This window comes from Pseudochaenichthys georgianus, chromosome 17, assembly GCF_902827115.2.
Source record: "Pseudochaenichthys georgianus chromosome 17, fPseGeo1.2, whole genome shotgun sequence".
Classification (NCBI taxonomy): domain Eukaryota; kingdom Metazoa; phylum Chordata; class Actinopteri; order Perciformes; family Channichthyidae; genus Pseudochaenichthys; species Pseudochaenichthys georgianus.
In genome coordinates this window covers 7,438,444-7,455,198 of record NC_047519.1, presented here as the reverse complement: position 1 = coordinate 7,455,198, position 16,755 = coordinate 7,438,444, and the positions used below count along the sequence as shown (strand labels likewise).

At 41.9% G+C, this 16,755-nt stretch overlaps 2 protein-coding genes across 3 annotated transcripts; one reads left to right on the top strand and one right to left on the bottom strand.

Moving 5' to 3' along the window:
- Positions 1–285: 285 nt before the first annotated feature.
- Positions 286–6,687, bottom strand: LOC117461860 (mitochondrial fission factor homolog A-like). Of its 2 annotated transcripts, none has more exons than XM_034103842.2 (7): positions 6,535–6,687; positions 5,746–5,964; positions 5,450–5,625; positions 4,863–4,954; positions 4,552–4,722; positions 3,480–3,555; positions 286–1,137 (listed from the first exon to the last, which is right to left on the bottom strand). In XM_034103842.2, the coding sequence occupies exons 2-7, from the start codon at positions 5,957–5,959 to the stop codon at positions 1,006–1,008; spliced, it is 861 nt and encodes a 286-aa protein (XP_033959733.1). In that variant the 5' UTR covers positions 5,960–5,964; positions 6,535–6,687; the 3' UTR covers positions 286–1,005. The 2 variants fall into 2 exon arrangements, with proteins under 2 accessions (XP_033959733.1, XP_033959734.1); XM_034103843.2 differs by lacking the exon at positions 286–1,137 and adding an exon at positions 2,037–3,159.
- Positions 6,688–8,083: 1,396 nt separating this feature from the next.
- On the top strand, positions 8,084–16,664 carry stk25b (serine/threonine kinase 25b). Its single transcript, XM_034103834.2, is given in 12 exon segments — positions 8,084–8,510; positions 10,140–10,370; positions 10,700–10,756; positions 10,869–10,977; positions 12,468–12,625; positions 13,523–13,708; positions 13,979–14,124; positions 15,631–15,736; positions 15,821–15,892; positions 16,124–16,147; positions 16,149–16,261; positions 16,336–16,664. Coding segments are annotated over 12 exon segments (1,272 nt in total). The 5' UTR covers positions 8,084–8,480; the 3' UTR covers positions 16,376–16,664.
- The last annotated feature ends 91 nt before the right edge of the window (positions 16,665–16,755 follow it).

The window sequence follows — 16,755 nt, the reverse complement described above, 5'->3', positions numbered from 1 at the left end:
AACATTTGTGGCTGAAGTAAATCCTTGTGTTCCCCTCTTATAACTCTTCTCCTGAAGTAAATCCTTGTGTTCCCCTCTTATAACTCTTCTCCTGAAGTGAAACATTGTGTATGAGCTCACAGCCTCAGTGGAACATCCTTTACAGAGAATCGATCGAGCTTAAATGTGCAGTCAGTAGCACTTGCACTAAATAACCATGAAGTGAGGGAGGCTAAGCAAAGCTTGTTGAGAAATATACCAGGCATTCCTTGTTTTGATGCACATATTATATATATATTACCGGTACCCACATTTAGTTTCCCCTACGGATACGTGTACGGCTGTACCAAATTATTATTATTCAAAGCTTTTATTGATGTTGTCAAATAAAGTATGTCGTATGTTTTGACAGTATCAGCACCAACATGTTTTCAACAATCATTCGATATCAAAATAGTTTAGCAATATTTTTCAGAGTTGTAATTCTATTTGTATGACAGGAACCTGTGTTGTATCTAGGTTCAGCTTTTCACATCGAAGCAGTTGCTAACCTTTTGCAAAAACAGTCAGTTGTGTTTCCTTGCCTCCTCTGCATACAGCCCTCACCTGATTGGGTGTGCAACAAATGGTCAGCGGTAACTAGGTCAAATTTGAAATGTGAGCAGTGACCATTTCAAGTGGTACACGATGCCGAGGGGAGCTCTGCCGCCTCGTCGGGCAGCACTGCTCCCTCCGTAGAAACACCACGGATACGCCAGCATACAGCTGTTTTACTATCATGTGACTACAGCTTAAGATCACATCTCGACAGCGCTAGGCTTTACATTTGGAAGTGAAACCCCAAAACAGAACGGGCTAGGATTAGAAAGAGGACTGTATGGTGGAGGACATTTGCTAATGTTCTTGTACTTTTCTGTGGTTGACTGTAATTTAAGTAAAGACTAGTAGAGTATGTCAATGGTTGCACCTTTAACAAGTAATTGCTCTGGCTTCCAGTGTTCTGGGGGACTCGGTCTGGTCCAAACCTCAGCGCCGGAGCCAGATCCAGGTGTTGATGAGCCAGAAGGTCACCGTAGCAGAGTACAGGATCACCTCTCGCTTGGAGCGCTCTTTGTTCTCCTCCTCCAGCAGCTGCAGGCGGCGGTTCAACTTCACAATCTGAATAATGACCACAAAGACCTTTCACCATCTACTTTAAAGAAGTACATCCAAAGGATTACCACTATTTGGTTTCCAAGCTAAGTGTTAAGTATGCAGGATGATGTCAACGGACCTTGTTTAAAAATCGACAGACACAAGGAACATTTTGATATTTGTGTGATCACTGATCATGTGTTAGAAAATTACAACATATCAAAGAAACTTCCATTAAAGCCCAAACCACATCAGGAGAACACTAATAGAACATGTCGAGTCATTTCTTACTGGCCCCATGATGGAATGACTGCTTGTGTCTGTAATGTATTTCTGATGTCTGTGTACATCTCAGTATGTAACACAGCCAGTTGTCTCTCCTCTGATATGTGACACCTAAACTTGCCGTGTCAGCATGCCTTTGTAACAATTCAGCTAAAAATAGGAGAGAATACTTGTAACAAGCAGGGGCGCCGCCAGGGATTTTGGGCCCCATGAAAAGATATCACATTGGGCCCCATCACCAGGCCCAGGCCACGCCAACCAACTGCTGTAACCACACCTCCAGAACCCAACCCACTCATTTACGCTTTAAATACCTACCTGTACAGGCTTGCATCCATCTTGTAGTCCAATACTAACTTCACAATATTTACACACACTGTGCACACTACAAATTCTACTGCAACATTCTGCGGCAGTAGAATTCACTATTTGATATAACACTAACATTCCTAACAATAGACCTCAATAGTCATCTTTTATGGTGTACATGCCTTTTTAATAACATCTTTGAATGGAACATTCATAAATCAAAAATAAATATAACTTAAATATACATAAATTAAAATAAAGTGAACATTAACACCAATATTATCATTTATAAAATGCTATAACAAAAAAAATAACTTAAGCAGCAGATTTTTAATTAAATATACATACCAACTACAAAATAAGCGGGTATTAAAGTGTAAATGGACAACAGAACGGAAATGGAAGTGAAAAGGCCTGATGGTGCTAAATCAGAGCCTATGACCTGTTCTCAGTCTCTTTCTCAACATGCATCTTCTGTGTAGTGATCCAATACCGTTACCATAGCCTTGCCCTTTAACAGTTATCACGAGCCCTGGCTCAGCCTTACTCACCAAGAGCCCAGCGCCTAGCCTTCTTACAGGCAAAGTCACTGATCAAGTCCTTGAAGTCCAGCTTTCTAGCCAACTAGCTTTCAATGGACAGCATGGTAAGACTGCAAAGCATTATGGGGGGACAGGGCTGCGGAGCCTAAAGATGGATCTGTTGGTCCTGGCACCAGGGGAGGGACAACTGATTTAGGCCCATTCCCAAACCGCCCCCTACACCCTACCCCTCCGTTTGCACGTTCACGCGGAGGGTCCGCCATATTGAGGGCTGTTCCAAAGCAACGAGTGTGGAGGGGGAGTGGGCTATCAAGCCCTCAAACAGCGAGTCTGCAGCGGTGCTGACTTGAGACCGGTCTCTACCTGACCGGAGTCACGCTGTGTGTGTCCGTCAGGAAACACGCTGTTTACAAGTAGTTCCAGCTAACATCTACTGATAAACTGCGATGTTAACAACCTCATTATAACCTCATATGTTTTTAACTTAGGATCATACCTGTGTTTAGTCTAGAAAAAGGTAAATGTGTGCATTTTATTATAAAGTTGTGTATGTTTACAGACCGTTGCAAAAACTAAGAAGCTTATAAACATCAGGTTTAAAACTAAAAGAGCTTTGACACACAATGAAAGATGTTTGGAGTTTTATTTGAGTTAGTCATTTAAACTTTTTGTCTAAGAGATGCTGATTTGAAACCGTTGTTACATACAGTTACGGCATTTCCTGTCTCTGCCGGAGAGAGGGGAGGCCGTCCCAAAGCTTGCTGCTGTATTTACTCCCTCCATCTGACAGGAGGGAGCCTCGTTGAGCTGCGAGTGTGGCTGCAGACGGAGTTCACTCCATCACGGAGGGGTAGGGTCGAGGGAGTGGTTTGGGATTGGGCCTTAGTCTGAATAGCTGCTAAAAATGTACCTGTTACATGTAAATAGAGGGGGGTGTTCAGAGGCTTTGAATAATTAACTTTTGGAAGAAAATAAGTGAAATGAATAGAAAGTTTAGTGACTACATTATCAATGTAACGTTATATTAATGTTAATTGTTGATGATTGATGAAAGGTTACTTAAAAATGTTTTCTTAATGTTCTAAAAATGTTTTGGGCCCGTGAGTCAGACGGGCCCTTAGAATCGTCCTAACTTTTCACCCCCTTACGGCGCCCCTGGCAACAAGCAGAATATGCACACCAGAGCAGATGAGGAGCACATGAATCACTTATCAGTGAGAGAGGTATTACCTGCCGTCGCAGTGACGAGGCGTCCATTAGGCCAGACTCCTCAGGGTTCATATCCAGAGCCAGCTCCAGGTGGGACCTGCGAGTACATATCCACACATTTAGTATTACAGCAGTATTACACTGCAACATATATTCAATGTTATTTTCTTTTATGTTTAAGTATATTCTGTTTTGCAGTGTTGGAGGAGCTACACTGCTGATGTGACAAATAAAGCCTTTGAATCCGTTGAAGATCAAAATATCTCAATTTAGAATAATGCCAACAGTGACATACTTCAAATGAGTGCAACTCGGCGGCTTTCTGCACAGCTACAGAAACAGTCCAGCACACATTTATCCAGCCATAGAATGTTGTTGGACAATAGCGTTAAAAACCTGAACAAACATCATGACAGCACAAGTTCAATGTGTATGGCTTTATTATAATGTACACTTCATTAGGACGTTCCTGCCCTGTCTGGCTGCCTTGCTTCAGAGACTCCTATACTCCATAGCTTTGTCCTGAATTACAGCTCCACCTGGGAAGCTTCCTCAAGGCAATAAGGCTGTGGCAGGAGCAGCTCTGTAATCAATCAGTCCGAGTATACTCAATGAATTATAAATACAGATATAATGCTATTTGCAACATATATGATTGATTTGAACCTTCTGATTTCATATTTAAATCACAACAGACTCAAAGCCGACCAGCTCACACCCGCACACTCAAAGCCTTTCCAGTAGCGATCCGTCTGCCAGGCCGTTTAACACCAAGCCCTTAATAAGAGCCAACACGCAAACATATGCAATAATAACAAACCACTAACTTTCTGAATTCTAATAGAAGAATAGTCACAATGGTACTGTTTCTGTTTCTGATTGTATGTAAAGCGTCTTTGAGCATTAGGAAAAGCGCTATAACAATCCAATGTATTATTATTATTATAATTGTGACGACTCGCTTGCTGTTCGTCATGAGCATAACGCTTCCTATTTTCAGGAATTGTCTTCCACCACCAGGACCAGCTGTTTGTCCTGAGAAAGTGATCACAGTGCTTTCTAAGAATTACAGGGACAGAGGAAGACAGATGACCTGCGGGGGGCGTCGTCCAGCCCCTCGATGACCTGCTGGTACGCCCGGCGTGTCGTCGACTGGATATAATACATGAAGCCGGCAGCTGTAAACAGGTTGATGTGCGCATCCTCAGGGGAACAGAGGGGGGGACACAACCGGACTGGGGGGGCAGAAGGGGAAGGGGTTACACTGGCGGAGAGGTAAGTGGAGAGAAACGGTAAAGAGATAAGATGTTTTTATAAAGCAGATATGTGAAATAAGTATAACATATAATACGTTTATTTAAAACATACATTTTAATATCACAAGCATTTCAGATGTGGGCTTACCTTACATCACCTCTGACGCTCTGACAGCTGTGGCGGCCATGTATGTTCTCACTCGCACTGCGTTCCCTCCGAGAGCGAGGGTGAAAGTGAGCCTACAAGTATACACAGATTGGACATCAGGCTCAAATGAAACGGTAAAGTAGGCCTCCAGAAACATTTAGCATGTAGCGAGTATTTAGCAAATACTTTCCTATGATTATTATAAGGGCTTCACAATTCATTTAAATTGTATTTAAATCGCAATATGGACAAATGCAATATTCAAATTGAAGAAAGCGCAATATTTGTTAAAGACTAAATATGTTCCGAGAGCCCTCAGCTATCAAACTGCTCTGCTGTGGCACCGGGTTCCAGTTCAACACCATCTTTAAGAACTCATATCCCAAAGATGCTAACCAAGCATCCGGTTATCATTCCCAGAGGTTTTTTTTCTTTTTCTTCTCGTCTTCAACCTGGCTCATTGCAAGTATTAAAGGATCATTTGTTCACATCAATTGTGGGGTTTCTTTGGCCCTGGAACAGCTTGGAGGGGAGTTTCAAGTCAATTCAATCAATTGTACAGAAAAATACAAAGGATGCAAACGTACCACCTGGCTGGGATTGCTATGAGAAGCGGCAGTTTGTTCCGTTTCCATAGAGTCCAGTGGCTGCTCTGCAAGAGTGAGGACACGTGGGGGGGCCTTCATGTCCAGGTCCATGGGAGGGATCGATTGGATCAGATCAAATTCTCGAGGACGAGAAAATTCAGAGTCGCCATCATCACCTGTGGAGAACAGAGACAGTTAAATAAAAAGGGTCAGGTTAGGCCGGTTAGATAAGTAAAATGCAAACAGTGTGTTGACTTTCAGCTCTCCATGCTGAGTTGTGTGTGTCTTGTCCTCACCTGCTACGATGATCCTCTCCGGCACCTGCATCATGGTGGTGTGAATGGGCAGGGGCTGCTGATATTGTAGGGACTCTGAAGGGTTCCCCGAAGCCACCTTGATGGTATCAGGTATTCGCATCCTCTGGCTGATACCCTCTGTGTACTCCAACTGATAATGGATGCGGCTCATCTCTGCCACCTCTGCAGAGAGGGTGGTGTAGGGCCCACTCATCTGGCCTGTAAACACATTCAATGAATAGATATGGAAACACTTTAAAATAATCAATAGAAAAAGTAAGAAGTTGGACTGTAAACATTTAAATGCCTGTCGTGTCGTCTTGAGTTTGTGTTATAGTACAGAGCAGTATCATTATACCTGATTACAGTAACACATACCGTTACTTCAGTACATGCTCACTGGTTGCTTGTCAAATAGTACTGCCCAAAATATACTGTAGCCCGGGCATGTCCCATGAGGAACCAAATAAAAGCCCAACCACATGATGGAAGGTATACGCTTAAACTAATAAATAATACATTTCACGTTGTGTTACATGAAATTACCTAACGTTGACATGAGGTGTAGCTGTTGTTGTCACATGGCCTCAATGTCATTGAATTAAAATCCTTATCTGACGCCATGTCTAGCATGTAGCTAATATGTAGCTAATGTCACTAGTATGTTTAGCATTAGCTAATGTTGCCTTTACAATAAGACGTTAGCTAAGCAGTGCTTTACAACCGCGGACTGCCCTCTGTAGCAGAGATACTAATGCTCTATCAGCTTTATAATCTAGGACTACTTACCGTTATGGTTTTAGCACCAGGTGTTAAAATGTCATGTGTGAAATTGCTGTTCTTACTGCAAAATGAACAGCATTTACAGGAATGGACGACAAGTGAAACCGAGGAACACACCGCTTCAAACTAGCGTGTGCTTGTGCACATCCGCCAGCGATATCCTGCGTGTCCGCGGGGGCGGAGCGTATGAGCCCAACGCACTGTCAGTCAAACCGACCCGCCTCAGTAGGGGGCACCCGGATCATAAAACGAGCGCACACAATTATCACACTCAAATTAGTAAATTCAAATAAAATGTTTATGTAATTGTCAGACCTAGGTTATACACAATAACGAAATATTATTTACGTATTTATAACAATAATACACTAGTATTGTACCAGAATAACAACAATTCCTTACTTGCAGAGAGAACACATAATTTCCTCATTGTTTACTGACATTTCATAACAACGAACTATAATAGAGAATGATGTGAAAATTATAATTTTTTCAGAAAATCTGTTGATGGATTGCTTTTCATTATGATTTTGTGGTAACGATGATGAAGCCGGCCAAAAGATATAATGAAAACAACCTAATATTTAACATAAGTATATGACCTAGGCCTACCTACCCCAACCCTTTGACTGGTAATAATTGAATGGAGTTAATAGGTCACTCCTTCACAGTTGGTTCAACAAATTAACATGCACATGGTACACTGTAAAAGAATGCCAGTAACTGGGCTAGTCCAAATGCTTTCAATACAAATATTCACACATACAACACGTTTCAGGTGCATTATTCATGCTAGTATGAATCTAATGTGTATGGGCCCCATTGATTTTATAAAACAAGAATGTATTCTGATATATTCATCAAGTATAGGCACAGTATTGACAGCACCTAAAAGGGCCTTCAAACTAGACTTTGACACATTATGTATGGCACATGACACTATGCAGCTGAAATGTAGTCACAGGTGAATATGTATCAGTGATAGAAGAAGTATCAGAAATGACTAAAACCACAATTGTGTTACAAGTGAAATTCCTGCATTATTATAATAGTGTATTAGTATAATGAAGAAAATATTTGTAAAGCACCTTAAATTAACATTACATAATTATTTATGCAGTCACATGTACTGTAAGGATACATGTATTGTTGTTATCAGAACACTATTCTATATTCCATTATATTTTTATATTGTACTTTTGGGTTGCTTACATTACTGCACAACAATACAATGTTCCTCATTTAATAATCATTACATGTTGTTTAAAAAATATATTTATATTCATCTGAAAATGAACTACCAACTAAATTCATCAAACTAATGTGTGTTGTGGAGTAAAAATAACAGTATTCCCATCTGTAGAGAGTAGCATAATATGTAGAAAGGCTACTTTAAAAAGTACACTTACCTAAACATTTGACTTCATTCAGTAGATTTACTTAAAGTATTCGGTATATTTTAATCATGAATGTCTGCGACAGCATCTAAATGTAAGTGTTTTCTTCAGTTATTTTGGATCGACAGTTTAGAAATACACCTCCCACAATTCCACCTTCTTGGATCCCACTGCGCATGCGTCCTCCGGCTGGGCCATTATTTTTGTCCTCCTCAAGCTTCAAATGAACAACAGGCTAAGCGTTCCTTGAAGTGAATTAAATATTTATAGACTCAGGGAGCATTTCATCTTCTTGTTTGTCACAAATGGAGTCTCTCGGTTAACAGCTTGTTGTCTCGCCGGGCCACTCAGTCCTCCGTTGGACTCGGAGGCCGAAAACACAGCGAGGAGTGACAGCCCCGTTAAAGCCAGCAGACTGGGTGTTTATCTAGTTGGCTAGCCACCTAGCTAGCTTCCTAGACAGCTAAGAGGGGAGGAAACACCCGAAAGGACCATTCGGTAACCTCTGAAAGACAGAGCTGTGGCTGTCCCGGTCCCGTCCAACCGGCAGAGAGGATGGCACACCTTCGAGACATGCAGAACCAGGTACACAAATCCTCTTTTAACCGACTGTCACCTCCCTTTAAGGTCCAAGACAAGTCGAACCCCCATGACTGTCAGGCTCTCCATGAATAGGTGGGGAGGGGGTCTAAGCTATCAATGCAAGTGACACAAACCTAGCATATACACACACTTATGTACTCGTTTATTTCGGCAGCATCAGGTGAAACAATGTCATTAGACCTTATAACAGTATACAGTAAAGTTGTACATGTCTCCATTGTTTTAGTCTTGCCATTATCACATACTGCAGACATTACAATATGTTGAAAGGAGTTGACTTCATTAAGGGCCTCCTCTCCTACTCAGTTAAGTGATAACTCATTTCTGTTGTGCAAAGAGAAAACCACTGAACCTGTACGTCGGGTGTCACTTGAGTGACATATTGGCACACAGTTCGATCTACAGCCCAGTTATTACACAGGAGTGACTGAAGAGATGGGTTCAGGGACACAGATAAGAATCAGATCAACTTGTTACATTACAGCAGTGAATTAGATCATGTTTATGTGGGCTAACAGATGTCATGTAGGGCTGGGTCGATACATGGAGAATATGTATTATTACGGTATTGCAACAATATCTTTGGGTTGACCATTTGGGATTCAAAAGACATTTATACAATGACATTTTCAACAAAGAATCAATAGTAATGTGTATATAATAACAACAAATTGGTAAAGGCAAATAATAAAACAACTAGAACAGTCTGTTCAGTTCAGAAAATTACATAACTTCAGCATTTCAATCCACACAACACTATTATGCTCATTGTGAGGTGCATGTGTATATGTTGTGCCTCTACTGTGACTACGACTTTAATGTTCAAAAAGTGCTTTATTTGTGTCATACTTGTGACTGGTCAATGTGTTGGAGCGCTAGCCAATAGAAGCACCATATTGTTACATAGTGATGTCACTATGTACAGAAGAAAACAAAGTATTCCAAAGAAGGTGTTTCAGGCAGGGGGGAGTGTGTGGGAGTGGAACACATGGAGTGTAACCTTTGCAGAACACTTACATGCACACAAACCTATAGAACAGACGTCAGGAAAGGGAAAACCCTGAAGAAATAGGGCCTCTAAAAACCTTTAGTTAGCAATTAAGGGATGGGCAAGAACTTTGATCGTCTGATAAAATGCCAATAAACCAAACCATCTGAAAGAAAGAACGAATAACTACACAACTATGCAATACTAAGTCATAGCAACCTTCCCACCATGGTATATGTGGACGACTTAAAGAAAACACCACAGACTTAGGAATGGCTTAGATGAGAAGATTGATGCTGCAGCGGGGTTATCATATAGTCTCTATACCCCAACTAATATTATAATACATTAAAACACTTTTATTCTTTGCAGACCATGCACGGAAACTTCTATAACACACTACAGGAAAGGGATATCCACAAAAAGCACAATAGGGCCCCTCTAAGAAGTGTCTTTCATATCACGATATCAATATCATATCAATATATGGCCCTGCCCTACTGTCCCTTTGAAAGGATCCTTCTAGAAAAGGACATTCATATGAAACAAGTGCTTTGAGACACACACAGATAAGCCCCGACACACACTTCATAATAACTCAATGCTTTCTGTCACTGGATCAGAATACCCGGTTGGACCCCGAGGAGTACTTCACCAAGCAGGAGCGGATCGGGAAGGGGTCCTTCGGGGAGGTCTACAAAGGCATCAACAACCGCACAAAGGAGGTGGTGGCCATTAAAATTATCGATCTGGAGGAGGCGGAGGACGAGATCGAAGACATTCAACAGGAGATCACGGTGCTGAGCCAGTGCGACAGTCCATTCGTTACCAAGTATTATGGATCATACCTGAAGGTGAGACACACGTTAAAGAGTGATGCAGATTATTTATACAGCAAATCCTTCACATTTTTTTAACTATTTATTTATTTGTACTTTCATTTTTTTTTACATACAATATAAATAAAACAGAGTGTGTTGTATGCTTTCTACGGAAGAGGATTTGGGCTACATGTGATTTTTTTTTTTAGATCTTACAAAATAATTTCTGTCAGTTAAGTCCGAATTCTGAGGGAAAATTACTTTTGGCTCTTGTTCTCTTCCGTAGTATTTCATCTGAATGCAGTTTTGAAAATAAATCCTAATAATCTTGGACGTCTTTAATCTAATATTGTTCCTGTCAGGGGACCAAGCTGTGGATTATCATGGAGTATTTGGGTGGAGGGTCTGCTCTGGATCTGGTAAGAAGACTTATTCACATCGCTTTTTATTTACATGAGGAAACCTTGAGCAGTTCTTGGTTCTTTCTCATCACTTTTTTGAATATATATATATTTGTTTGTTCATCTCTAGCTGCGTCCAGGGCCTCTTGAAGAGACGTACATTGCTACTATACTGAGGGAGATCCTGAAGGGGCTGGAGTATCTGCACTCAGAAAGGAAGATCCACAGAGATATCAAAGGTAACGAGCACCCTCTATCATATGAATTCATATCATTCTACAGTGTGTTCCTGCTACAAAGCCAGATGTCTCCTCATCATTCAGATATACCAGCAGACAATAACAGGGATTACTTCAACATTTGATATTGATAACATACCTATAAAACAGATAATACATTGTAAATAATGCAGCGCCTCTTAGCTCACCAATCAAATATGTTTCCGTACAGTTATGGTACCAGATTATTCCTCCACCTCCCTACTACAGTAGTTTCCTGATGGATTTGTTGCTCAACAGAAAAAACAAGCTGATTTCAGCCTCTCGAACGTTTTCCTGTTCATAACATTAAATTGACTGTCTTTGGGTTTTGGACAGACAACACAAGACGTTTAAAGACGTCTGTTCAGAGCTCATTTGCATCAGTATTCTGCATTAGCTTGAAATGCTTTGATGCCAAAGCTACCGGCGAACAACACGTGTCCGTCTGAAGCAGATGCTGGACACACACTGAATATGAGTGTGTGAACACCATCTGTGAGCTCCAACATGACCCAGCTGCTCTGTAGGTGTGTGTATCTTACGTGTTGTATAAATAAGGACACAGAGGTGAGTAATGGATGGCAGAAGAGCGTTCACGTTCAAAGCCCCGACTGACTGGAGTACTTTACCTGCTGCCATTAGATCGTTTGCATCATTGGGTTTAAACATGCACTATCATCTCACTTTCAACTGGTCTGCACTTTTATTAATGAAACTGATATTGATGAAACTCGACTGTCTCAAATTGTAATGATTGCGTTGCTTGAATATTACTTAACAGCCTGCATGTGGTTTGTCTCGTGTGTCATGTTTTGCTTTTTGTCTTGTTGTTTATGTGTGTCTGTAAGTCGTTGCTGTTGAAAACGAGATGGTGCATCTCAAGGGGTTTATCCCAATCAATAAACATGTCTATATAATTAAGGAGACTTTTTTTCATTTAAAGCAATAGTGTGTGATTTCGTATTTACATAATTCCTATATTTATTTTTCAATTCTGTTATCAGAATCAGAAATCCTTTGTGTCCCGCGACGGGGAAACGTACATGATTACAACAGCAGATAAAGTGAGGGGGATGGCTGAGTCTGCACACGTTGTTAATAACACAAAATAGCAGATGTGTTCACCACAGTAATACACGTGACACTGCAGGAGGTTATGTTGCAATAAAAGCAAGAAGGCCATCGCTCGGAGCAGGACACGCATAATGTTTAAGCTTTTGTAAATTCATCACAACCAACTTATTGTGAATGTGTTTTATCTCAAACCAAAATAAAATCATATAGCACCCATCCCTATGTTAGCCTTTCAATCTGTTGAGCTAATGTCAGATGGTGAGACTTCGACAGCAAATATACCCTGAATGACGTGTATATGGTGTTAAAACCCCCATGAGTCCAAAAGATGCAGCATCACAGTTCACTTTATCCATTCCTTGTGTGAACCGTTTGAACAACCTCTCGCCCTCCAGCTGCCAACGTGCTGCTGTCGGAGCAGGGCGAGGTGAAGCTGGCAGACTTCGGGGTGGCGGGTCAGCTGACGGACACTCAGATTAAGAGGAACACGTTTGTGGGCACGCCTTTCTGGATGGCTCCGGAGGTGATCAAACAGTCGGCCTACGACTTCAAGGTGAGACACACACACACACACACACACACACACACACACACACACACACACACACACACACACACACACACACACACACACAATCATGTTGGTGAACATCACACCTAGAAATAGAAAGTTATTGGTGAAGGCACTGATGGTAGGAATTAGACAATGGTTTTATTGCAGATAAAAACACTTTAGAAAAGCTAACTAGCGTGTGTTATGTTAGAAGAATTCCAATATATTTAAACCAATGCTCCAGTAGAAAGGATCAGTCCTCACTTTGGGACAATCACAAATACTTGTTTCCTAACTTAATGTAAGGTTAAGCTATTCCAAGATATGTAAGCTTTAAGCACATTGTGACGTTTGTTAGGATTATCTTAACAGGATAATCATGACATGTTCATATTTCTTAAGTATTATTTATCTTTTTATAAATAAAATATAAAGTCTAGGAATATTTGTACAAGATTACACAAATATATGACAATCACTAATTCTTATATTAACTTGTATTAGCTACCACTAATGTTTATTTCTAGAATACTAATCTGACTTTCAGAGGCTCATTTAAAATGATGATATGAGGTTATAGTCAATGGTATTGTGATCTGGATTTGTACTCTTTTCTTTTTCTGCTATTATTGCCTTTGTACTTTAGCCCTGCACATGACTTGATTACATTCTTACCTTTGACACCTTTTTTTACATTGACTTATTTTTCATAAAGTTTGTAGTTATTTCCCCAAAGGATCTGAGATCTATTGTTTTTTAGCACTGCTTTTTGCCTTACTAGCATAACTTACAGTATTATCTTTGAGTTGTTATACATGTACTGTTCATATGAGTCGAATGTTCTCCTCTTGATAAGCAGACACAACATGACATTAAGTTCCACGTCTCCCCCCCCAGGCTGATATCTGGTCCCTGGGTATCACTGCTATTGAGCTGGCTAAAGGGGAGCCTCCTAACTCGGACCTCCACCCCATGAGGGTCCTCTTCCTCATCCCCAAAAACACTCCGCCCACACTGGAGGGCCCCTACAGCAAACCCTTCAAAGAGTTTGTGGAGGCCTGTCTAAATAAAGACCCTCGTTTTGTAAGTAATATACCTGCCCCCCCCCCCCCCCCCCCGGATCAGACATGACCCAGACTTTGATCATTGTTCCTACAAAGTACATGTGTGATTGGATGGCATCCGGGAGGTTTTAGAATGTGATCTGTGCTCTCTCAAATATAAAAACTAAATGTAGTCATATTAGCAAGTTAGCACATCAGTCTTTCTTAGAGACACTGCAGTGTAGTCTCATACAGACAGTCATTGATTGTAAACGTCTTCTCTGCCTATGTGTACGATGTGCGTGCTCAGAGGCCGACAGCCAAAGAGCTCGTAAAGCACAAGTTCATCACGCGCTACACCAAGAAGACGGCCTACCTGACGGAGCTCATCGACCGCTACCGCCGCTGGAAGTCTGAGGGCCACGGGGAGGAGTCCAGCTCCGACGACTCGGATATGTGAGTCTGCAAAACACATCCGTAACATGTTGCAAAGGATCTACTCGCAGCACAGCAAGCACTCATCAGAATGTGAGGATACACAAGTGACTTTCTAGAAACAAAGATACCAACCAAGTGCTATCAGCAATGAACATGCATGTGTTGCCTGTTGTAGTTTGCATCAGACTAAGCGAAGGGGCTTCCACTTGGTCCTGCTCATAGGAACATTACATACATGTTCATTACTGAGACTGCTTGGTCTTCCATCACCCATTCTCTATCCTCGATGTCTGGAATAGACGGTTCTTTGGAGTGGCTGACAGGAGAACACGTTTACACAAACACGTCTTTAGATTTCAATATTTCTCTCAAAGTCCAATAGCTTTTATTAGTCTAAAGAAGAAAACTCACAAAATGTGTTCTCCTTATTAAAGATCCAAATACACAGACTTCTGAATTCTCTATTTCACCAACTAAGAGAAGCGTGCTTCCTTTGTCAGCTCAGGATAAAACCCACTTCATGCAAACTCAACAGAATGTTGACGAGTCCAGTTCTCACCGTTGTCAAAATAAACTGGTGATTTAAAGACTCGGTTTGAAAAGCCTCTGCACTCTCTCTTTGCCTTTGAAGGTAGCACAAATAAATGACCTGAAAAATCATGGTGTCACGTTAAAACGCACTTATACCCCTTCCCCACAAAACCAGTTCTAGCTCCTTGCTTGTGCTCTTCTGGTTCCGAACCGGTTCTTCTTTTAGCCCCAGTTGTGTTTCCACCGTCCAGAGCCAGACTGGTGCTGCTTTATGACATCACCGTTTACGTCGCTGATTTTCTCAGCAACGCCGCTCACAACCACAACAATGTGGTACTGCGTCGGGTTGATGATCGTCTTGCTTTTAATCACACGAAGCCAGATTCAATGAAATAACTACTTCTCCAACGTTATACTCTTCCCCAGAGTGCAGGGATGCATTAGTGTGGTTCAGCATCACACTATGCCTGGCTAGTGTCGCCTCACTTTATAGAAGTGTGTGGTCGCGTTCTAGTCACTTTGCGCAGCCCCCCTGCACCCGCCTCCGACGTAAGTGTGACATATTTGGTTCTTGGTTTTCTGTACGGGCAGTCGAGCGGAGCCAGATAAGAACCGGTTCTCTGGGCCAAGATCCGGCCCTGCTGCGGTGGAAACGGGAAGAGCCGGTGCTTAATCAGGCACTAGCTCCGAACTGGCCCTGGAACTGCTTTAGTGGGAAAGGGGCCTTAGCGCTGAACAGAAACCCTTAGTCCTGCTTTGACCGTAGTTCCACGAGCTGTTACCCAAACACCATGTCTAAAACTGAAGCTTGTTCCCAAGCATACAGTCATAAAGGAGCACACAGATATGATGCTAATGGGTCCAGTATTTATGAGATCAGGCATAAACAGACGCACTCACTCTCCCTCCCGGTGGACATACTGAATTAATTCCATACATGTTTGTGTCCCTCATATTAAATACCTATTTGTTGTCTTTCTGTCCTTCATTCAGGGATGCTGATGGTGATGTGGACACATGTCCCATGTGGACCTTCCCCACAGTCCGACCCACCACTCTGAGCAAATTACAGAAAGGCTACACACACACAGATTCAGAGGTAAGACACACACACACAGCAAACTGACACACACAGTCCAATCTTTTGTGTTTTTCTCTGACACTCTTTCTCTCCTCTCAACAGTCAGGAGACTCCGTGAAAAGGCAACCCAAGTCACAGTGCTTGTCTGCGTTAGTAACACCCATCTTCAGAGAGGTAGGCGGTGGGGAGGGGGAGTGTAGAGCTGTGAGAGAAGAATCAGATGATATACTACGGATCAAGTAGTTTATATATTTGTCAGAAGTAAAAAGCAAAGAGCATGAAAGCGTGAAGCTCAGCTGAGAAAACCTAACAATACCTGCTTGTTAAATGAAGCCCTGGACAGTCATTGTGTTCGATTGCACATCAAACAAGATGATTTCTAATCCATTGTTCCTGTTCTACTAGTTGAAGGAGAAACGGCGGGCGAGTGGGGGGGGGCGTAGGAGCCATCGAGGAGCTGGAGAACGCCTTCAACCTGGCGGAGGAGTCGTGCCCAGGCATCTCCGACCGCCTGGTCACACACATGATGGAGAGAGTGTGCAGGTGGGTCTGTGGGAGGAGCTTGGTGCAGCAGAGATATTGGACCGTGACTAATCCACTTCCTGTCCTCCTTCCAGGTTTTCTTTAAATGGTAACACCACCCCTTCTTCTCGGTGAAAGCCCAGCTGGATGTAACTCAACCCCCTTCCTTTTCTGTCTCCCAGACCCCCCCCCCCCCCCTACGCCTCTGATAAGGACCACAGAAGACCCCAACCCTCGTATCTTTGCACCTTTCCCAGTACCGTCCCCCCGAGAGATCTTTTAATTAGTTATAATTACATATTTTTACAGTTTTTTCTTTAAGAGCGGAGAGTATTTAAAACAAAAAAGCCATGACATTTAGAGCGTTGTGTATACCTGTTAGATTGAGAAGAAAAAACTATAATAAAGTCTATGGAAAATGTCACATCCTGTTCAGTGTCTCCTTGGTTTTGCATATGTATCGCCTCCCTTGGAATCCTCTGTTTACTTCCGTAACATAATGACCGTTTAAATAA

Excerpts from the sequence above, each read along its gene's own strand:
- LOC117461860 (XM_034103842.2), bottom strand. The coding sequence starts at position 5,959 with ATGAGTGGGCCCTACACCACCCTCTCTGCAGAGGTGGCAGAGATGAGC. Across the intron at positions 5,626-5,745 it reads GGAGAGGATCATCGTAGCAG|GTGATGATGGCGACTCTGAA; the intron begins GTGAGGACAAGA and ends TGTTCTCCACAG. Across the intron at positions 4,955-5,449 it reads ATAGCAATCCCAGCCAGGTG|GCTCACTTTCACCCTCGCTC; the intron begins GTACGTTTGCAT and ends GTATACTTGTAG.